Raw genomic sequence first — 17,399 nt, forward strand, 5'->3', positions numbered from 1 at the left:
AGATCATTGTGGTTGGCTAGTTTTAATTTGCATGATCCCTTCCAGCTGGTACTTGCTTTGAAAAGAATGAAAGTATTTTTTATAACTTTCAGTTTTTATGTCCATGACATACAGATGTTGTTCCTTAATATTTTGGATATATTATTGAAAATAAAAATAAAAAGGCAAAGGGAAAGTGAACTTTATTATTCTGATTAAATTTGTCTTTTATGAATCAGGTGAGTAGATCAAGTGAATAAAGAAAAGTGGGGAAAGAGACTGCAGAAGGATGGCTAGAAATGTGAAATGAAATCATGACAATATTGTGTGATGGAAGTGAAAGTGTCAATAAAGACCTCACTTCTGGAGGCAGTTTCAGTGGACTAGTGGGGAGACACCCTGGGTTGAGAACTCTAAAGCAGTGTTAAAAAATGTTTATAGGGCCTCCCTGGTGGCGCAGTGGTTGAGAGTCCGCCTGCCGATGCAGGGGATACGGGTTCGTGCCCCGGTCCAGGAGGATCCCATATGCTGTGGAGCGGCTGGGACCGTGAGCCATGGCCGCTGAGCCTGTGCATCTGGAGCCTGTGCTCCGCAACGGGAGAGGCCACAACAGTGAGAGGCCGGCATACCGCAAAAAAAAAAAAAAAAAAAAAAATGTTTATAAACACAGCCACAAATAGAATCCATCTCTTTCGACTTTTAGCCTCCTGTTATTTCCACTATAGCGTGCTGCTGCTCAGTATTGAAAGGACTTTTGTAAGGTTTGTAGAAATAAATACCTTCAGTTTATCATCCACCAGAAGACAAAGTGCCTGTTTGATGTCAGACTTCTGGGAAAATGAACTAAAATTCAGAAATTTAATGTGTAATAAATTATATGAAAAATAGAGGAATGATATTATAGTGGCTTCTTATTTTTGAACTAGTCACACATAAGACGGGTGGGCATAGAGTAAAGCTAAGAGCAGATGAGCTGGGTCGCATCACCTTGGCCGTGTTAGAACAGGATTGTGACCTGTTATGTTTCACTATGTCATGGACCACAGCTCTCAGCAAGGTGATACTGGTGGTCCATTATGTGCACATACTAAGATATTTAATGCAGAATATTATGATCAAATTTTCTCTAAGTAACTGAGATTATTCATTGTGAAGAAGAAACTGACGGTCCATGATTTAATAAGCTGAACACAAAGAAGTGAATAAATTTATTTTTTTAAGTATTGTCTACCGAGGTCATCATAAAAATGGACATAGGGAATTAATTTAACTTCAGGCTACGCATAATACACTTTTTGACTACTGAATCATAAATGTATTATAAAGTCCAGGGACTTCTTTTGGGAGACTGAAAATGAGTCACTGAAAGTTGTATTTTTTTTTTTTCTGCCTAAATTTGAGGTGCTGGTATATACAGTTGGAAGTCCAGCCTACTGTAATATTATACAATTTACAACATTTCCTGGGTTAAGTCAGCTAGATGCAAAGTTCATTCTTTACAAATCTATGTATCATGTATTATATATAGCCACCTATGTATACCTATGGACATCCACATAGTTATATAACTACATAAACCACACCATATGTATATATATGTGTGTGTGTGTGTATATATATATATATATATATATGGTATATGTTGTGTATATGAAACTACTGTGTAATTGCAGTTATATGAGGACAGCTGTAACCATCTATGTATAACTTTAACCACAACTACATTATTGTGCAGTGAAGATTATTGTGCAGAACAAAGGAACAAGAGAAAGGTTTCCCAAACATTCTATTCAAACAACACGATTCTCTAGAGATGGTGACTCTGGTCGCCTACCAGCTGGATTCTGGAAACTCTAGCAAGTAGCAAATAAAAGGATGCTGGGGTTCACAGAGATGCCGTTTCTAAACAAAACCTCATTGATACCTGTGTGTCCTTTTCTTCCATAGTGAAAGGATTCTACCGGGTGTGTTTTAGTATTAGAAAAAATAATATCTGTGTACCTGGAATCAGGACAGCTGTATTCCCGTCCACTTCTACTTTCCTCATAGGCAAACCTTATTCTAACTGGTTCTCATATTCATCACAAATAAAAAGAAATGGTTACACTAGGTCCCTACTATATTTTTCAGTTCTGTTATCTGATGTATGTTGTACTTGAATATCTTACTCAAGTACACAATTTGAATGGAAAAACAAGAGACCCCGAATAGCCAAAGCAATCTTGAGAAAGAAAAACGAAACTGGAGGAAGCAGGCTCCCTGACTTCAGACTATATTGCAAAGCTACAGTAATCAAGGCAGTATGTTACTGGCACAAAAACAGAAATATAGATCAATGGAACAGAATAGAAAACCCAGGGATAAACCCACGCACATGGCTGTGGGTTTGTCATATATGACCTTTATTATGTTGAGGAAAATTCCCTCTATGTCTACTTTCTGGAGGGTTTTTATCATAAATGGGGGTTGAATTTTGTTGAAAGCTTTCTCTGCATCTATTGAGATGATCATATGGTTTTTCTCCTTTAACTTGTTAATATGGTGTATCATGTTGTTTGATTTGTGTATATTGAAGAATCCTTGCATTCCTGGGATAAACCCCACTTGATCATAATGTATGATCCTTTTAATGTGCTGTTGGGTTCTGTTTGCTAGTATTTTGTTGAGGATTTTTGCATCATGTTCATCAGTAATATTGGCCTGTAGTTTTCTTTCGTTGTGACATCTTTGTCTGGTTTTGGTATCAGAGTGATGGTGGCCTCATAGAATGAGTTTGGGAGTGTTCCTCCCTCTGCTCTATTTTGGAAGAGTTTGAGAAGGATAGGTGCTAGCTCTTCTCTTAATCTTTGATAGAATTCGCCTGTGAAGCCATCTGGTCCTGGGCTTTTGTTTGTTGGAAGATTTTTAATCACAGTTTCAATTTCAGAGCTTGTGATTGGTCTGTTCATATTTTCTATTTCTTCCTGGTTCAGTCTCAGAAGGTTGTGCATTTCTAAGAATTTGTCCATTTCTTCCAGGTTGTCCATTTTATTGGCATATAGTTGCTTGTAGTAATCTCTCATGATCCTTTGTATTTCGGCAGTGTCAGTTGTTACTTGTTTTTCATTTCTAATTCTATTGATTTGAGTCTTCTCCCTTTTTTTCTTGATAAGTCTGACTAATGGTTTATAAATTTTGTTTATCGTCTCAAAGAACCAGCTTTTAGTTTTATTGATCTTTGCTATCGTTTTCTTCATTTCTTTTTCATTTATTTCTGATCTGATCTTTATGATTTCTTTCCTTCTTCTAACTTTGGGAGTTTTTTTGTTCTTGTTTCTCTAACTGCTTTAGGTGTAAAGTTAAATTGTTTATTTGAGATGTTTCTTGTTTCCTAAGGTAGGCTTGTACAGCTATAAACTTCCCTCTTAGGACTGCTTTTGCTGTATCCCATAGGTCATTGTGTTTTCATTGTCATTTGTTTCTAGGTATTCTTTGATTTCCTCTTTGATTACTTCAGTGATCTTTTGGTTATAAAGTAGTGTGTTGTTTAGCCTCCATGTGTTTGTATTTCTTACAGATTTTTTCCTGCAATTGATATCTAGTCTCACAGCATTGTGGTTGGAAGAGATACTTGATACGATTTCAATTTTCTTAAATTTACCAAGGCTTGATATGTGACCCAAGATATGATCTATCCTGGAGAATGTTCCACGAGCACTTGAGAAGAATGTGTATTCTGTTGTTTTTGGATGGAATGTCCTATAAATATCAATTAAGTCCATCTTGTTTAATGTATCATTTAAAGCTTGTGTTTCCTTCTTTATTTTCATTTTGGATGATCTGTCCATTGGTGAAAGTGGGGTGTTAAAATCCCCTACTATGATTGTGTTACTGTCGATTTCCCCTTTTATGGCTGTTAGTATTTGCCTTATGTATTGAGGTGCTCCTATGTTGGATGCATAAATATTTACAATTGTTATATCTTCTTCTTGGATTGATCCCTTGATAATTATGTAGTGTCCTTCTTTGTCTCTTGTAGTAGTCTTTGTTTTAAAGTCTATTTTGTCTGATATGAGAATTGCTACTCCAGCTTTCTTCTGATTTCCATTTGCATGGAATATCTTTTTCCATCCCCTCACTTTCAGTCTGTATGTGTCCCTAGGTCTGAAGTGGGTTTCTTGTAGACAGCATATATATGGGTCTTGTTTTTGTATCCATTCAGCCAGTCTATGTCTTTTGGTTGGAACATTTAATCCATTTACATTTAAGGTAATTATCAGTATGTATGTTCCTATTCCCATTTTCTTAATTGTTTTGGGTTTATTACGTAGGTCTTTTCCTTTTTTTGTGTTTCCTGCCTAGAGAAGTTCCTTTAGCATTTGTTGTAAAGCTGGTTTGGTGGTGCTGAATTCTCTTAGCTTTTGCTTGTCTGTAAAGCTTTTAATTTCTCCATCAAATCTGAATGAGATCCTTCCTGGGTAGAGTAATGTTGGTTGTAGGTTTTTCTCTTTCATCACGTTAAATGTGTCGTGCCACTCCCCTCTGGTTTGCACAGTTTCTGCTGAAAGATCAGCTGTTAACCTTATGGGGATTCCCTTATGTGTTACTTGTTGTTTTTCCCTTGTGGCTTTTAATATTTCTTCTTTGTATTTAATTTTTGATAGTTTTATTAATATATATCTTGGTGTGTCTCTCCTTGGATTTATCCTGTATGGGACTTTTTGTGCTTCCTGGACTTGATAAACTATTTCCTTTCCCATATTAGGGAAATTTTCAACTATAATCTCTTCAAATATTTTCTCAGTCCCTTGTTTTTCTCTTCTTCTTCTGGGACCCCTACAATTCGAATGTTGGTGTGTTTGATGTTGTCCCAGAGGTCTCTGAGACTGTCCTCAATTCTTTTCATTCTCTTTTCTTTATTCTGCTCTGCAGTAGTTATTTCCACCATTTCATCTTCCAGGTCACTTATCCGTTCTTCTGCCTCAGTTATTCTGCTATTGATCCCTTTTAGAGAATTTTTAATTTCATTTATTGTGTTGTTCATCTCTGTTTGTTTGCTCTGTAGTTCTTCCAGGTCCTTGTTAAACGTTTCTTCTATTTTCTCCATTCTATTTCCAAGATTTTGGATCATTTTACTGTTATTATTCTGAATTCTTTTTCAGGTAGACTGCCTATTTCCTCTTCATTTGTTAGGTCTGGTGTGTTTTTGCCTTGCTCATTCATCTGCTGTATGTTTCTCTGTCTTCTCATTTTGCTTAACTTACTGTGTTTGGGGTCTCCTTTTCACAGGCTGCAGGTTCGTAGTTTCTGTTGTTTTTGGTGTCTGTCCCCAGAGACTAAGGTTGGTGGGTTATGTAGGCTTCCTGGTGGAGGGAACTAGTGCCTGTGTTCTGGTGGATGAGGCTGGATCTTGTCTTTCTGGTAGGCATGTCCACTTCTGGTGCTGTGTTTTGGGGTGTCGGTGCCCTTATTATGATTTTAGGCAGCCTCTGTGCTAATGGATGGGGTTGTGTGCCTGTCTTGCTCGTTGTTTGGCATAGGGTGTGCAGCACTGTAGCTTGCTGGTCGTTGAGTGGAGCTGGGTCTTGGCATTGAGATGGAGATCTCTGGGAGATTTTCACCATTTGATATTACGTGGAGCTGGGAGGTCTCTTGTGGACCAGTGTCCTGAACTTGGCTCTCCCAACTCAGTGGCACAGCACTGACTCCTGGCTGCAGCACCAAGAGCCTTTCATCCACATGGCTCAGAATAAAAGGGAGAAACAAAGAAAGAAAGAAAGAAAGAAAGAAAGAAAGAAAGAAAGAGAGAAGATAAAATAAAATAAAATAAAGTAAAATAGTTATTAAAATAAAAAAATAATTATTAAAAACATTTTTTAAAGTAATTAAAAAAAAAAACGGACAGATAGAACTTTAGGACAAATGGTGAAAGCAAAGCTATACAGACAAAATTACACACAGAAGCATATACATACACACTCACAAAAAGAGAACAAGGGGACAAAAAATATGTGTCTTTGCTCCCAAAGTCCACCTCCTCAATTTGGGATGATTCGTTGTTTATTCAGGTATTCCACAGATGCAGGGTACATCACGTTGATTGTGGAGATTTAATCCGCTGCTCCTGAGGCTTCTGGGAGAGATTTCCATTTCTCTTCTTTGTTTGCAAGGCTCCCGGGGTTCAGCTTTGGATTTGGTCCCGCCTCTGTGGGTATGTCGACGGAGGGTGTCTGTTCTTCATTCAGACAGGACGGGGTTAAAGGAGCAGCTGCTTCGCGGGCTCCGGCTCACTCAGGCGGGGGGGAGGGAGGGGCACGGAGGTGGGGCGAACCTGCGGCGTCAGAGGCGGCGTGACGTTGCAGCAGCGCAGCGTGAGGTACGCCGTGCGTTCTCCCGGGAAATTTGTCCTTGGATCACTGGGCCGTGGCAGTGGCGGGCTGCACAGGCTCCCGGGAGGGGAGGTGTGGTTAGTGACCTGTGGTTAGTGACCTGTGTTCGCACACACGCTTCTTGGTGGCGGCAGCAGCAGCCTTAACGTCCCACGCCCGTCTCTGGGGTCCGCGCTTTTAGCAGCGGCTCGCGCCCGTCTCTGGGGTCCGCGCTTTTAGCAGCGGCTCGCGCCCGTCTCTGGAGCTCCTTTAAGCGGCGCTCTAAATCCCCTCTCCTCACGCACCAGGAAACAAAGAGGCAAGAAAATGTCTCTTGCCTGTTCGGCAGCTCCAGACATTTTCCCGGACTCCCTCCCAGCCAGCCGTGGCGCACTAGCCCCCTTCAGGCCGTGTTCACGCCGCCAACCCCAGTCCTCTCCCTGCGCTCCGACCGAAGCCCGAGCCTCAGCTTCCAGCCCCGCCCGCCCAGGCGCGTGAGCAGACAAGCTTCTCGGTCTGGTGAGTGCTGGTCGGCACCGATCCTCTGTGCGGGAATCTCTCCGCTTTGCCCTCCGCACCCCTGTTGCTGTGCTCTCCTCTGCGGCTCCGAAGCTTCCCCCCCCCCCCCCCCACCCCCCGTCTCCACCAGTGAAGGGGCTTCTAGTGTGTGGAAACCTTTCCTCCTTCATAGCTCCTTCCCACTGGTGCGGGTCCCGTCCCTATTCTTTTGTCTCTGTGTTTCCTTTTTCCTTTTGCCCTACCCAGGTACGTGGGGAGTTTCTTGCCTTTTGGGGGGTCTGAGGTCTTCTGTCAGCGTTCAGTAGGTGTTCTGTAGGAGTTGTTCCACGTGTAGATGAATTTCTGATGTATCTGTGGGGTGGAAGGTGATCTCCACGTCTTACTCTTCCGCCATCTTGAAGCTCCTCCCGAAACAAACTTTCCCCCTTACCATTTTTAAGTCCAACTTTGTTACCTATGATATTAGGCAGATACCTTTTAGATAACATGCATTTTGTTTTCTCTAAGTTAATAGGTTGTTTTCTGATGCTTCCATATAAATGTTGAGGTTAGAAGGAAATGTCATAGGATCATTATCACACCATCTGCTCCACCTGGTTTGTTTTTGTCACATGCTTTTCAGTGTTCTTACTGAGCTGTCAACAAACTGCCAATTAATTATGAAAACCTAACAGGTTGTCAGAGGTTACTATACCGAGAAAGTGAGCTCATGAGTCAGTATATCAGGGGATCAATTATTGCTGATTTAAATTTTCCAGAACAGCTTCTGTGGACAAGTGAACTTTTAAAAATGCAATAATAACGCCTTTGGATTCTATAGACGAAGAGAAATAAGAAGCTAATAATTATTTTCTGAGTATCCTTTGAGAAGAGCCATCTTTATGTTTAGGTTGCCATTTGATAACTATATAATTGAATTCAAGTATTTTCCTTAGTGATATTTCAATGGAGAAAATCTTATGAGGTACCATTCATAGAAGATAAACACAGAAATTAGTCTTTGTCCTTTGTCTAACTCTCCACTGCTGAGCTCAAATGTCTATCTGAAATAGAAATCAGAGATCTCCTAAAAAAATGTTATCTGACTTTTAATATTAAATCTTTTTTACTTTATCTGTAATACCAAGTAAATCACTCCAGATGTATGACAGCTTTTGATAAGATAAAACATTCTTATTTTTGTATAACTTGGTATTTTAAAGAAATTTTAGACTTGAAAATCATGACTACCACTGAAGAAAAAATGAATCCCAATTAAGAGCATCAGAAAAATAGATTAAAATATTATAAATAGGTTGCATATATCAATACTACACCAAAGATTTACACACTGACTTATTTTTCTCAACTAATGAAATTTCTTAAAGTAGATATTCCTATCCTGTTGCCTTTTGGCAGAAAATATATTTCAGAGGATTGTTGATCTAATTATCAATGTGTAGAAGTTCACTCACCCAAAATTTATGAGATATTTATTCACCTAATTAACTGTTCATTTGTTCTATATTTTATATTAGGTGAACTCTTTTCCATGTGGGATATATATATATATGTATCGTTTTTGTGTGTGTGTGTGTGTATGTGTATATATATATATATATATATATATATATATATATATATATATATATATATATACATACACACACACACACACACACAAGAGAATTAGAGGGAGGTTAGGAGGGGAAATGAAGGAGGGTAGAGAAAGACAAACACTTAAGTGAGCACTTTTAGGAAGTTTATGACCTCACCTTCACCCAGAATCATAATGCTACAGGATTGTTGCCATGCCTCTTTCCTCCTTCTCCTGCTTCACAACAGAAGGAACATAGTATTCAGAGCTCTGAAAAAATACCCCTTGACCTGAACTGTTTGCTTTATTCTCGGTCTCTATCTTGAATTTGAAATATTCCATCCAGTTGTCTTATAAACAAATATTTACCTCGGGGAGAAGGATTAGACTATACGTCAGAATGACAGCAGAAGGAAGGATTGCAAATGAAAATATTTAGTTTTCTCAGGTTAGTTTTCAGATGTTTTGTAACAGTAGTGGAAATGGGAATTGCATTCAGAATTGTCAGAATGCAGGAAAACACGCCCTTTCTTGTTTCCCTTGCATGAAAGATGGCATTCATTTATGCATTCATTCACTATATGTCCAGTAGGTGACAGGCAATTTGGTAGGTCCAGATGATATAATGATGGGGAAACAAAACAAAACAAAACAGATTCCAGCAACCACGAAGTTTGAAGGAGACAGATATATAGTCTTGTGAGTACATTTTTAAGTAATCATATTAATGTTGTATAATTACAAAGAGATGCTCTGAAATGAAAGAATACTGATCTATGAGCAGAGTAACTAAGAAATGTAACTCAGGCTTTGTATTATGGGGAAGGATTCTAGGGGACATTTTTGATGTGTGATGGTCTTTGGGTGATAAATGGGAAAATAATTGTATTTCAATTGGAGAAAATAGTACACAAAAGCCTTATAGTAAGAATGGACAAAACAAGTTCAAATAACTGCATGAAATTAGTCAGTCTGGAGAACAGTTATTTAAAGAAAAGTAAGACATGCAGAGCCTCGATGCTGTAGGAACTTGTAAGAACCAGTGGTTTTGTTTTTTATCTTAAGGATAAATGTATATATCCCAAAGTTACTAGCAAAGGCAATAACATCATGATGTTTAGATTAAACATGATTGATCAGGCTGTTGTGTGGAGAAGGGATTGAAGGTGCATAAGTGTGGAAGGCGAGGAAGGATGGGATTGGAGCATTTGAAGGGAGAAGTGGTACCTACAGCTTGAACTAGGGTTGTGGCTGTAGATTTGGAAAGGAACTGATGTTTGAGATATATATATATATATATATACATATATATATATATATATATATATATACATATATATATATATATATGTATATATATATATATGAAGGTAGAACTAATAGAACTTAGAGATGGGTTTAATATGGAGAGTAAGGGAGAATAAGATGTCAAAAAATGTCTCCTTTGTTTCTGGCTTGAGTAAAGGGATGAATGAAAGTCTGCAAAAGCATGGCTTTATGTAGGGATGTGTATACTATGAGGAGTTACTTTTGAAACATGAAAGCAGAGCTGTTAAGCAGGCTAATCATACCAATCTGGAGACTGAATGAGAAGCACTACATATAATTAAAACCATAGACTATGTTGAATGTCTGGTTGAGTGAATGGAGTAGGATACATGGCTAATGGGATAACGTAATATTTAATGGCAAAATAAAGGAGTAGGATGACTTGCAAAAGGACTGAGAAGACGTTTTTACAAACTCTATAGACACAGAAGAGATAGATGTCATAGACATCAAGTAAAGTGACCATTTTTTGAAACAAAGAAATGTTATTTTGATAGAATGATGAGGATAGAATCATGATTGGTCAGAAAATGGATAGAATGAGATATACAGTTCCTTCCAAAAATTCAGAAGGAGTGAAGAGAAATTATCTTAAACCATGGATGATTTGAACACATTTAAAGATGGAAGAAAATCATTTAGAGACAGAGTTTAAATACACTAAATAGCAGGGTTAATCAGTTGGCTAAGTTTCTCAAGCCAGATAACCAGATTGGATTAGACAGGAGGAGAAAAATCTCCTCCTATGGTCACTATAGTGACAAAGATGTGAAAGTGGTAAAGTGGAATATAGTTGAGGTCAAAGCATAGATTAGTTTGTTTGGAAGAGGTCTTAGAGAGTTTATATGATGATAAATTTATGAAATTTTACAATTACTCTGCTATAGCCAATAATATAGAGCTGTGGAAAGAGCCATAGGACTTTTAGTTTAAAGCACTTAAAAAGCAATTTTGTAGGAAACATCCTCTTAGGTGCTACTGGTAAAATGCTTTCATAACTCGATATAGCCTATCTGTATAATTTCTGTTGTATCTCAGTTTATTAAGTACTTACCATAGAAGACTGTCTTATCAACCTCACACCAATATTTACCAGTAAATTATAATAGCTATAGTTTTATTAAGCATTATTCATCAAATATACTCAAAGAGGAGTTTGAGATTTAAAAATATGTTGATAATTGTATTCTGTATGGATACTTAGAAAATTTATCATTGTTTAATGTTTTCTCTCTTTTAAAAAATTTTTCTTTCAACGTGTGTTTATTAATTGTTCCTCAATACATTTTTATTGGCCCCTAAATTTCTACTTATTCAATGTTGTATAAAGCTGTATGAGTAAAACAAACAATATTTGTTATGATCAAGAAGATAATCTTTATTCATAGATGCTTATCTATTATGGATTCAGTTGGCGACTGCTGCCAGGTTTTGATTAGATCTATTAAGATTTCTATTTGCTATTGAATATTTCTTGATACATTTATTCAATATAGAATGTATTTTCTGATGATTTGTAATGTTAATTTTCACAGGTGAAAAGCAATAAGGATGTTTAAGTGCTGGTCAGCTGTTTTGATTCTTGGATTCATTTTTCTGGAGTCAGAAGGAAGGCCAACCAAAGAAGCAGGATATGGCCTTAAGTCTTATCAGCCTCTAATAAGATTGCGACACAAGGTACAGTACCCATCTGGACTTGCTGCTAGTGTCTAGACGTTATGAACTAAACTATTGGTTGTCTGGTTTACTACTCACTTAGGAGCACTTATTTCAGAATATGCTTTCAGAATATAATTTACATAAAAATCACATTTTAAAACATGAAGTGGTAGTACTTTTGGAAGCTTACAACTTTGGGAATTAAATACTTTTAAACAAATTATAGAGATGGGCTATTTTAAAAATATGTCATTAAAAGTTCACGTGAAGTAATAGTAAAGGATTTATAAAGATCAGTAAATATGTTAAGACCTAATCACCCAGATGCTTTCTATTATTTTGATATTAATTTTAAGTTTAGAACTTTCAAAATAAAGCAATACTGTTATGTTCTTGATTTTCTCATAAAGATAAACAGAAAAGGATGTCTGTACCATCTAGAGATATATAGTTTGGCAAAGTTTTTGTTTTTATAAAAATCATTAGACATTAAGTTCATCAAAAATCATAATTTTGTGTTGTCTAATGTTGAGAAAATACTTTATTTATGTTAAATATTTTCAAGAAAAAAATAAGTTGACATTTAGGAATTCTATAAATTCTATAGATTATATACTTACAGTAAATTAAGCTAGTGCTTTTATTTTAATAACAGATCATGATACTGCAAATAAGATACTAAAACAACATTTTATTCAATCAAATAAGTTTACAGTACATTTTTGTTTTCCTAGAGAACTGAGAAAAGACAAAAATGCTGATTTTGAAAAGAATATATGTATTTTAAAATTTCTTATGCTACTTGTCTTTTAAAAAACACTTGAAATAAACATAACTATATTGATTTCCTCCATTACATTCAATACATGCTAGTAGCATTTATTTTTGCTGAAATTCTTTCATCACATTATTGTATTTTGATAAAATTGCTAAACTTTACTGGGATTTTTATGTGCCAGACACTAGGCTAAGCTGTTAAATTTATTATTTTATTTAATCTTCAGAACAAACTGATGAAGACATATCTATTTTCATTCTATAGATGAGAAATAACAATTCTTAGAATGTTAAAGGATTTTTCTGAATGCATATATTTATTAAATATATCAATAGGCTAGGATATAACATACAGGATAGATTTGATAGGAATAAAAGAGAAAATAAGTAAAATATAAAATATACTTCAATGTCAAAAATCATTGTAGAAATTTAGTCTCACGTAAAAGTAAATAAATTATTAAAGTGTTCACTCTGGATAAATACAATTGGAGAATTGGCCTCATTCCACTATCTTTCAAATATCATTTGTTTCCCCTACTTCATGGACTAACAATAAGTTTTATCACTGCCCCAAACTTAGAAATAATAACTCCTTTATGAATGCTCTCAAAACACATTATTAATTCAACGTTTGACTCATACTGTTACAGACCCAGTGAATATTTTATTCCATGCTTTGTGTCTGCCCTATGTTATGTGTCTTTAGGTCAGAAACTGTGCCTTTCTAATCTTTTCATTCCTGGTGCCATGAATATAGTAGATACTGTTTAATTGAATCGATGTCAGAAAAATGACAGGTAGAATGCATAACTAGGAGTTTTGACTGTTCCCCTGCTAAATATAAACCACAGATTTTTATGTATTATTTATAAATAATTTTGAATTAAATTTGGACGTTGAAGATAAATTTCTTATCCTTCACTGCGTGATTTAAGAAACCTTTAAGGAAATGAAACAACACAATAAGTTAAACCTGTTTTAGAAAGACTAATACCCACCCAAAATGATCAAAGTCACCTCCCAATCTTTTCCATCTCTGTGTCTTTAGCCCGAAATAATTAGAAATAATACATGATTGCTAGTATGTAGAAGCAGAGAGCAGAGAATGCTATGTAATACCTAACTTTCAAATGATGTGAGACAGAGGTGACATGAAGCTATAAGAGGCATTCTGTGACTTTGTGTGTGTGTGTGTAAACATGTGTATTTGACAGGAATAAAGAAGCACCCTGAGCTGTGCAAGTTCCTGCAAAGTCCCACCAGATACTTTCCACACACTATCAACCCCTGACCCAGCCACTGGGATCTTCTTTTCCTTCCCCAAGACCTTGAAGACTAATCTCATTGTACTATTTATTTTTGTTTATATATCAGTCACTGTTTGACCACGGATACCTGGTCATCCTTTTTCCACTGCTTTCATTCCAGTTAGGTTCACATGCTACTTTGTTAGGCTTTCTCAAACCATAATTGAAAATGGGACAAACATAGACATTCCCTAGATCCCCTGTTTGATTTCTTTTCTTTCTTTTTTTTCTTTTCTTTTTTTTTTTTGCTGGGAAATAAGCTTTTATTAATTAGTCCCAGAGGTTCTAAACTTTTTATGTCCATTTTTTTGGGGGGGTCTTAAATAGGAAGGACATTTTTTAGTCTTCTTACTGATATTCTAAATAGTTTTGTAAAACGTTTTCTTCTGTACTCTTCTCTCATATTTATTTATTTGTTATTTTTAAATTTTTATTGGAGTATAGTTACTTTATAATGTTGTGTTAGTTTCTACACTACAACAAAGTGAATCAGCTATACATACACACATATCTCCTCTTTTTTGGATTTACTTCCCATTAGGTCATCACAGTACATTGAGTAGAGTTCCCTGTGCTATACAGTAGGTTCTCATCAGTTATCTATTTTATACATAGTATCAATAGTGTATATATGTCAATCCCTAACTCCTAGTTCATCCCACCTCCCCTTCCCCCTTTGGTATCCGTACGTTTGTTCTCTACGTCTGTGTCTCTATTTCTTATTTCCACTCATAGAATACATCACTATTTGCAAGATATCTATTTTAATTACTTATTAGTTTGTTGGATGTTTCTTTCCATTATGATATAAGCTACTATTCATCTTGCTATAACACAGCACCTAGAACAGTATGTGGCACATGGTAAACAAGAAACAAATATATGTAGAATGAATGATTCCATCTGTTGGCTAGAATAAGGCTTAAATCAAGATGACATACATATATAATTATATCATATTATTATAATTAGTAAGTCAGAAATAATTTCTTTTTCTACCATTTTACCAGAGTAAAATCAATAGAGCTATACTTAATAAATTTTTAAATACATTATTTTGATAGCATTACATAAATTGATTTCCTCTTATTTGTTATTTTTTAACCTACATACTTTTATTTAAATTACAAAGAATAGTAACATCTGTAAACCTTTGGATAGGTGTCACTAGTATTAAATATTATTAACTACAAAACTATAAAATAATAGATATGATAGATACTGAGTTCTGATTAGCCAATCTCCACATTTTCCCCAGAGAGGTGACTGTACTTTGAATCTGGACAAATGTATATACAGAATTCATTTTTATCAAATATTTGTGTGTTAACTGTATAATGAATCCCCTTTTGGGAGCAAAAACTGAAATGTGAGAACTATTTGTCATGTTAGATAGAAATAGTGTAGATATAATTATAAACATATATGTACATAGTTATATCATTTACAACTCTATATACACACAAATGCGATTACAAATATATTTGTCTCAAGATAAAAATGAGTAACATTAATCCATCATGCTAATTATAGAATCTTAATTATAGTCCATAGTATGTATCTAAGGGAGCTGATCCTGTGTTTCATCCAATGTGTTTACCCAACAAGTATGTATTGAACTTAAGAGTAGGAATTCATTAGCACTGTAAAATTGTAAAATACACTTACAAAATGCAAATCCAAATAGTGGCTCTTCCTTCATTATTATTTTAAAATAACCATTGCATACTTATATTGCACTGTATACTTTCATATATGTTAATGGTTGTAATTTAATTCTACAATAATCCTGGGATGCAGGGAATATTATTCCTGTTTATCCAAATGATATTATTAAAATCAGAGAGGAAAAGTTAGTTTCCCAAGGAGAAGAGAGGGGAACGGATAGAATCAATGAGATTAGTAAGAGGTAGATAAAAGCATAGGTAGACCACAGATGGGGAAGAAGGACCAGAAAAGCATAAAGATGATGATGGTAGTAAAGCAACGTGACACTAACTTCAACGAGAAACGTCTCATGTTCGTTCAGATTGTTCCTCCTGCCCTTCCATAAGCACAACCACAGTGTTCCCACCTCCATTTTCTTGGCCAGATTGAATGCCTTCTTCTGAAGGTTGCTGTAGCTCTGGTTTAGGCCAATCTCCCAATGAAGTCTCACTAGGAAGCAATAGTCACCACCCTAACTGCTGGTCTGTTGCTAGGAATCTGGGTGTTGAGCATAGTAGTAACTATTGGCTGCCATGTACATTTGTGAGAAAATTCCCTATAGTCTCCCAAATTTTAAGCCATCTCCAGAATTTGAATACTCAGAGCAGCCCATACAGAACTTAGTCTCACAGGGCATTGACTGTATACCAGGTACTCTGTTAGCTTTATTCTATACATTGGTTTAATTATATGAAGATTTTCATGTCATAAGTGGTTTTATTACCATTTGATAAATGAGAAAATTGGGCTTCAAAAATGTTTAGTAATTGTTTAATACAACACCCTTATAATGTTAGGAAGCAGGATTTAGGATTTAATGCAGAGTCTATATATATTAATGCCCATTCCACAGTGAGTAATTTTTGTAGTAATTTGATCTGTGTGCTGTGTATTTCCTGTTCTCTCTGCATTCCGATCACATAGTAGTAAGGCACGATTTTATGTCTTGGTCCCTTTGTGGTTGATGTGACTATGTGTCTACTTCTGGCTAATGAATTATAAGAAGTGACATGAAATGCATCTGGGCTGAACATTTGATCCCAATTGTAAAATCTTCCTGAATTCTCTTTTTCTTCTAGCATGACAAACAGCATCTGATCAAGGTGGTGTCTGCTTAAATCATCCTAATTGTCTAAATCAACTAGGATGAGTGAAACACACTGGCAATTAGTGAACATTGCATACTTATATTGCACTACGTACTTTCATATACATTGTTGTAATTTAATTTACAATAATCCAGCAATGCAGGGAGTATTATTCCTGTTTATCCAAATGATATTATTAAAATTGCAATATGAAATGAGGGGAAAATCTTCTGTTTTAAACCACTGAGACTTGGGAGTTGTTTGCTATCTCAGCATAACCATAGCCTGTTCTCACCAATAAAGAGAGAACTAGAATGTAAACTCCTATCACCTAACCACAAATTCTGGGCTCCTTTTCCTCTACTGTCTTGGTATTTTTTTTTTTTTTTCATTTCCATTCCTATACCTTTCTTCCTCTTTTTCATCCAGTATTTCTTTCTTCTCTCTGTTTCCTGCTGAGTCATAATTTCCTATCACAATTAAAACTCCTGTTGTAGTCACAAACCTGTAATATGTATGTACTAATATTACAGCATATTACCCTAGTCAGTTCACTGTAAATCCTGTCAGGGTCGGTGCCTTATCTTACATCCTTTTTCTTACCTACAGCACTGATCACACTGCTACATTGTTTGCTGATTCTGGTAATCAAAGCCAAGCCAGAGGGAAGATCTTATGAGGACAGTAAGGAGTTCTCTTTGAGTATACCTAGTGGGACCACTGAAATATGTTAAATAGCTTACATGTTTGTGTGGCCAGAGAATGTGATGCCCAGCTTTATAGTGCAGAGCAAACCAAAATTGCATTACTATCCCTTTACTTCCTAAATCAAAATGTTAGTCTATGAGAGTAGTTACTGTGCAAGAGTTTGCATAATTTTATAAGTCCAGAGAGTGTTGCTATGCATGGCAGTGCACTATAATTCTAAGAAGTCGTTTGTGGGAGGTGATGTTTTACTTTTGGTATTAAATGATTGATAGATGTGGATTGGTGAAGAGTGGCAGGAGAGAACTCTAGGGAAGGAGAAAAACATTAAACAACACATCAAAACCATGACTGCTCAGAGGATAGAAACCTTCAGGCAAACCCAGGAGCATTATTTCCTGAC

General features: G+C 35.9%; 1 protein-coding gene across 3 annotated transcripts in view; it reads left to right on the forward strand.

Annotated features, from left to right (window-relative positions):
* Nucleotides 1-11,301: 11,301 nt before the first annotated feature.
* Nucleotides 11,302-17,399, forward strand: part of FSTL5 (follistatin like 5) — a gene marked incomplete at both ends in the record, with an annotated part of 543,379 nt that continues 537,281 nt past the window's right edge. For all 3 annotated transcript variants that reach the window (XM_079698612.1, XM_079698613.1, XM_079698614.1), the window contains one exon: nucleotides 11,302-11,427. In XM_079698612.1, coding sequence (XP_079554738.1) covers nucleotides 11,302-11,427 — 126 coding nt within the window. The remainder of the gene's footprint in view (nucleotides 11,428-17,399) is intronic.

This window comes from Hyperoodon ampullatus (assembly GCF_949752795.1).
Source record: "Hyperoodon ampullatus genome assembly, chromosome: 1".
NCBI classification, from domain to species: Eukaryota; Metazoa; Chordata; class Mammalia; order Artiodactyla; family Ziphiidae; genus Hyperoodon; species Hyperoodon ampullatus.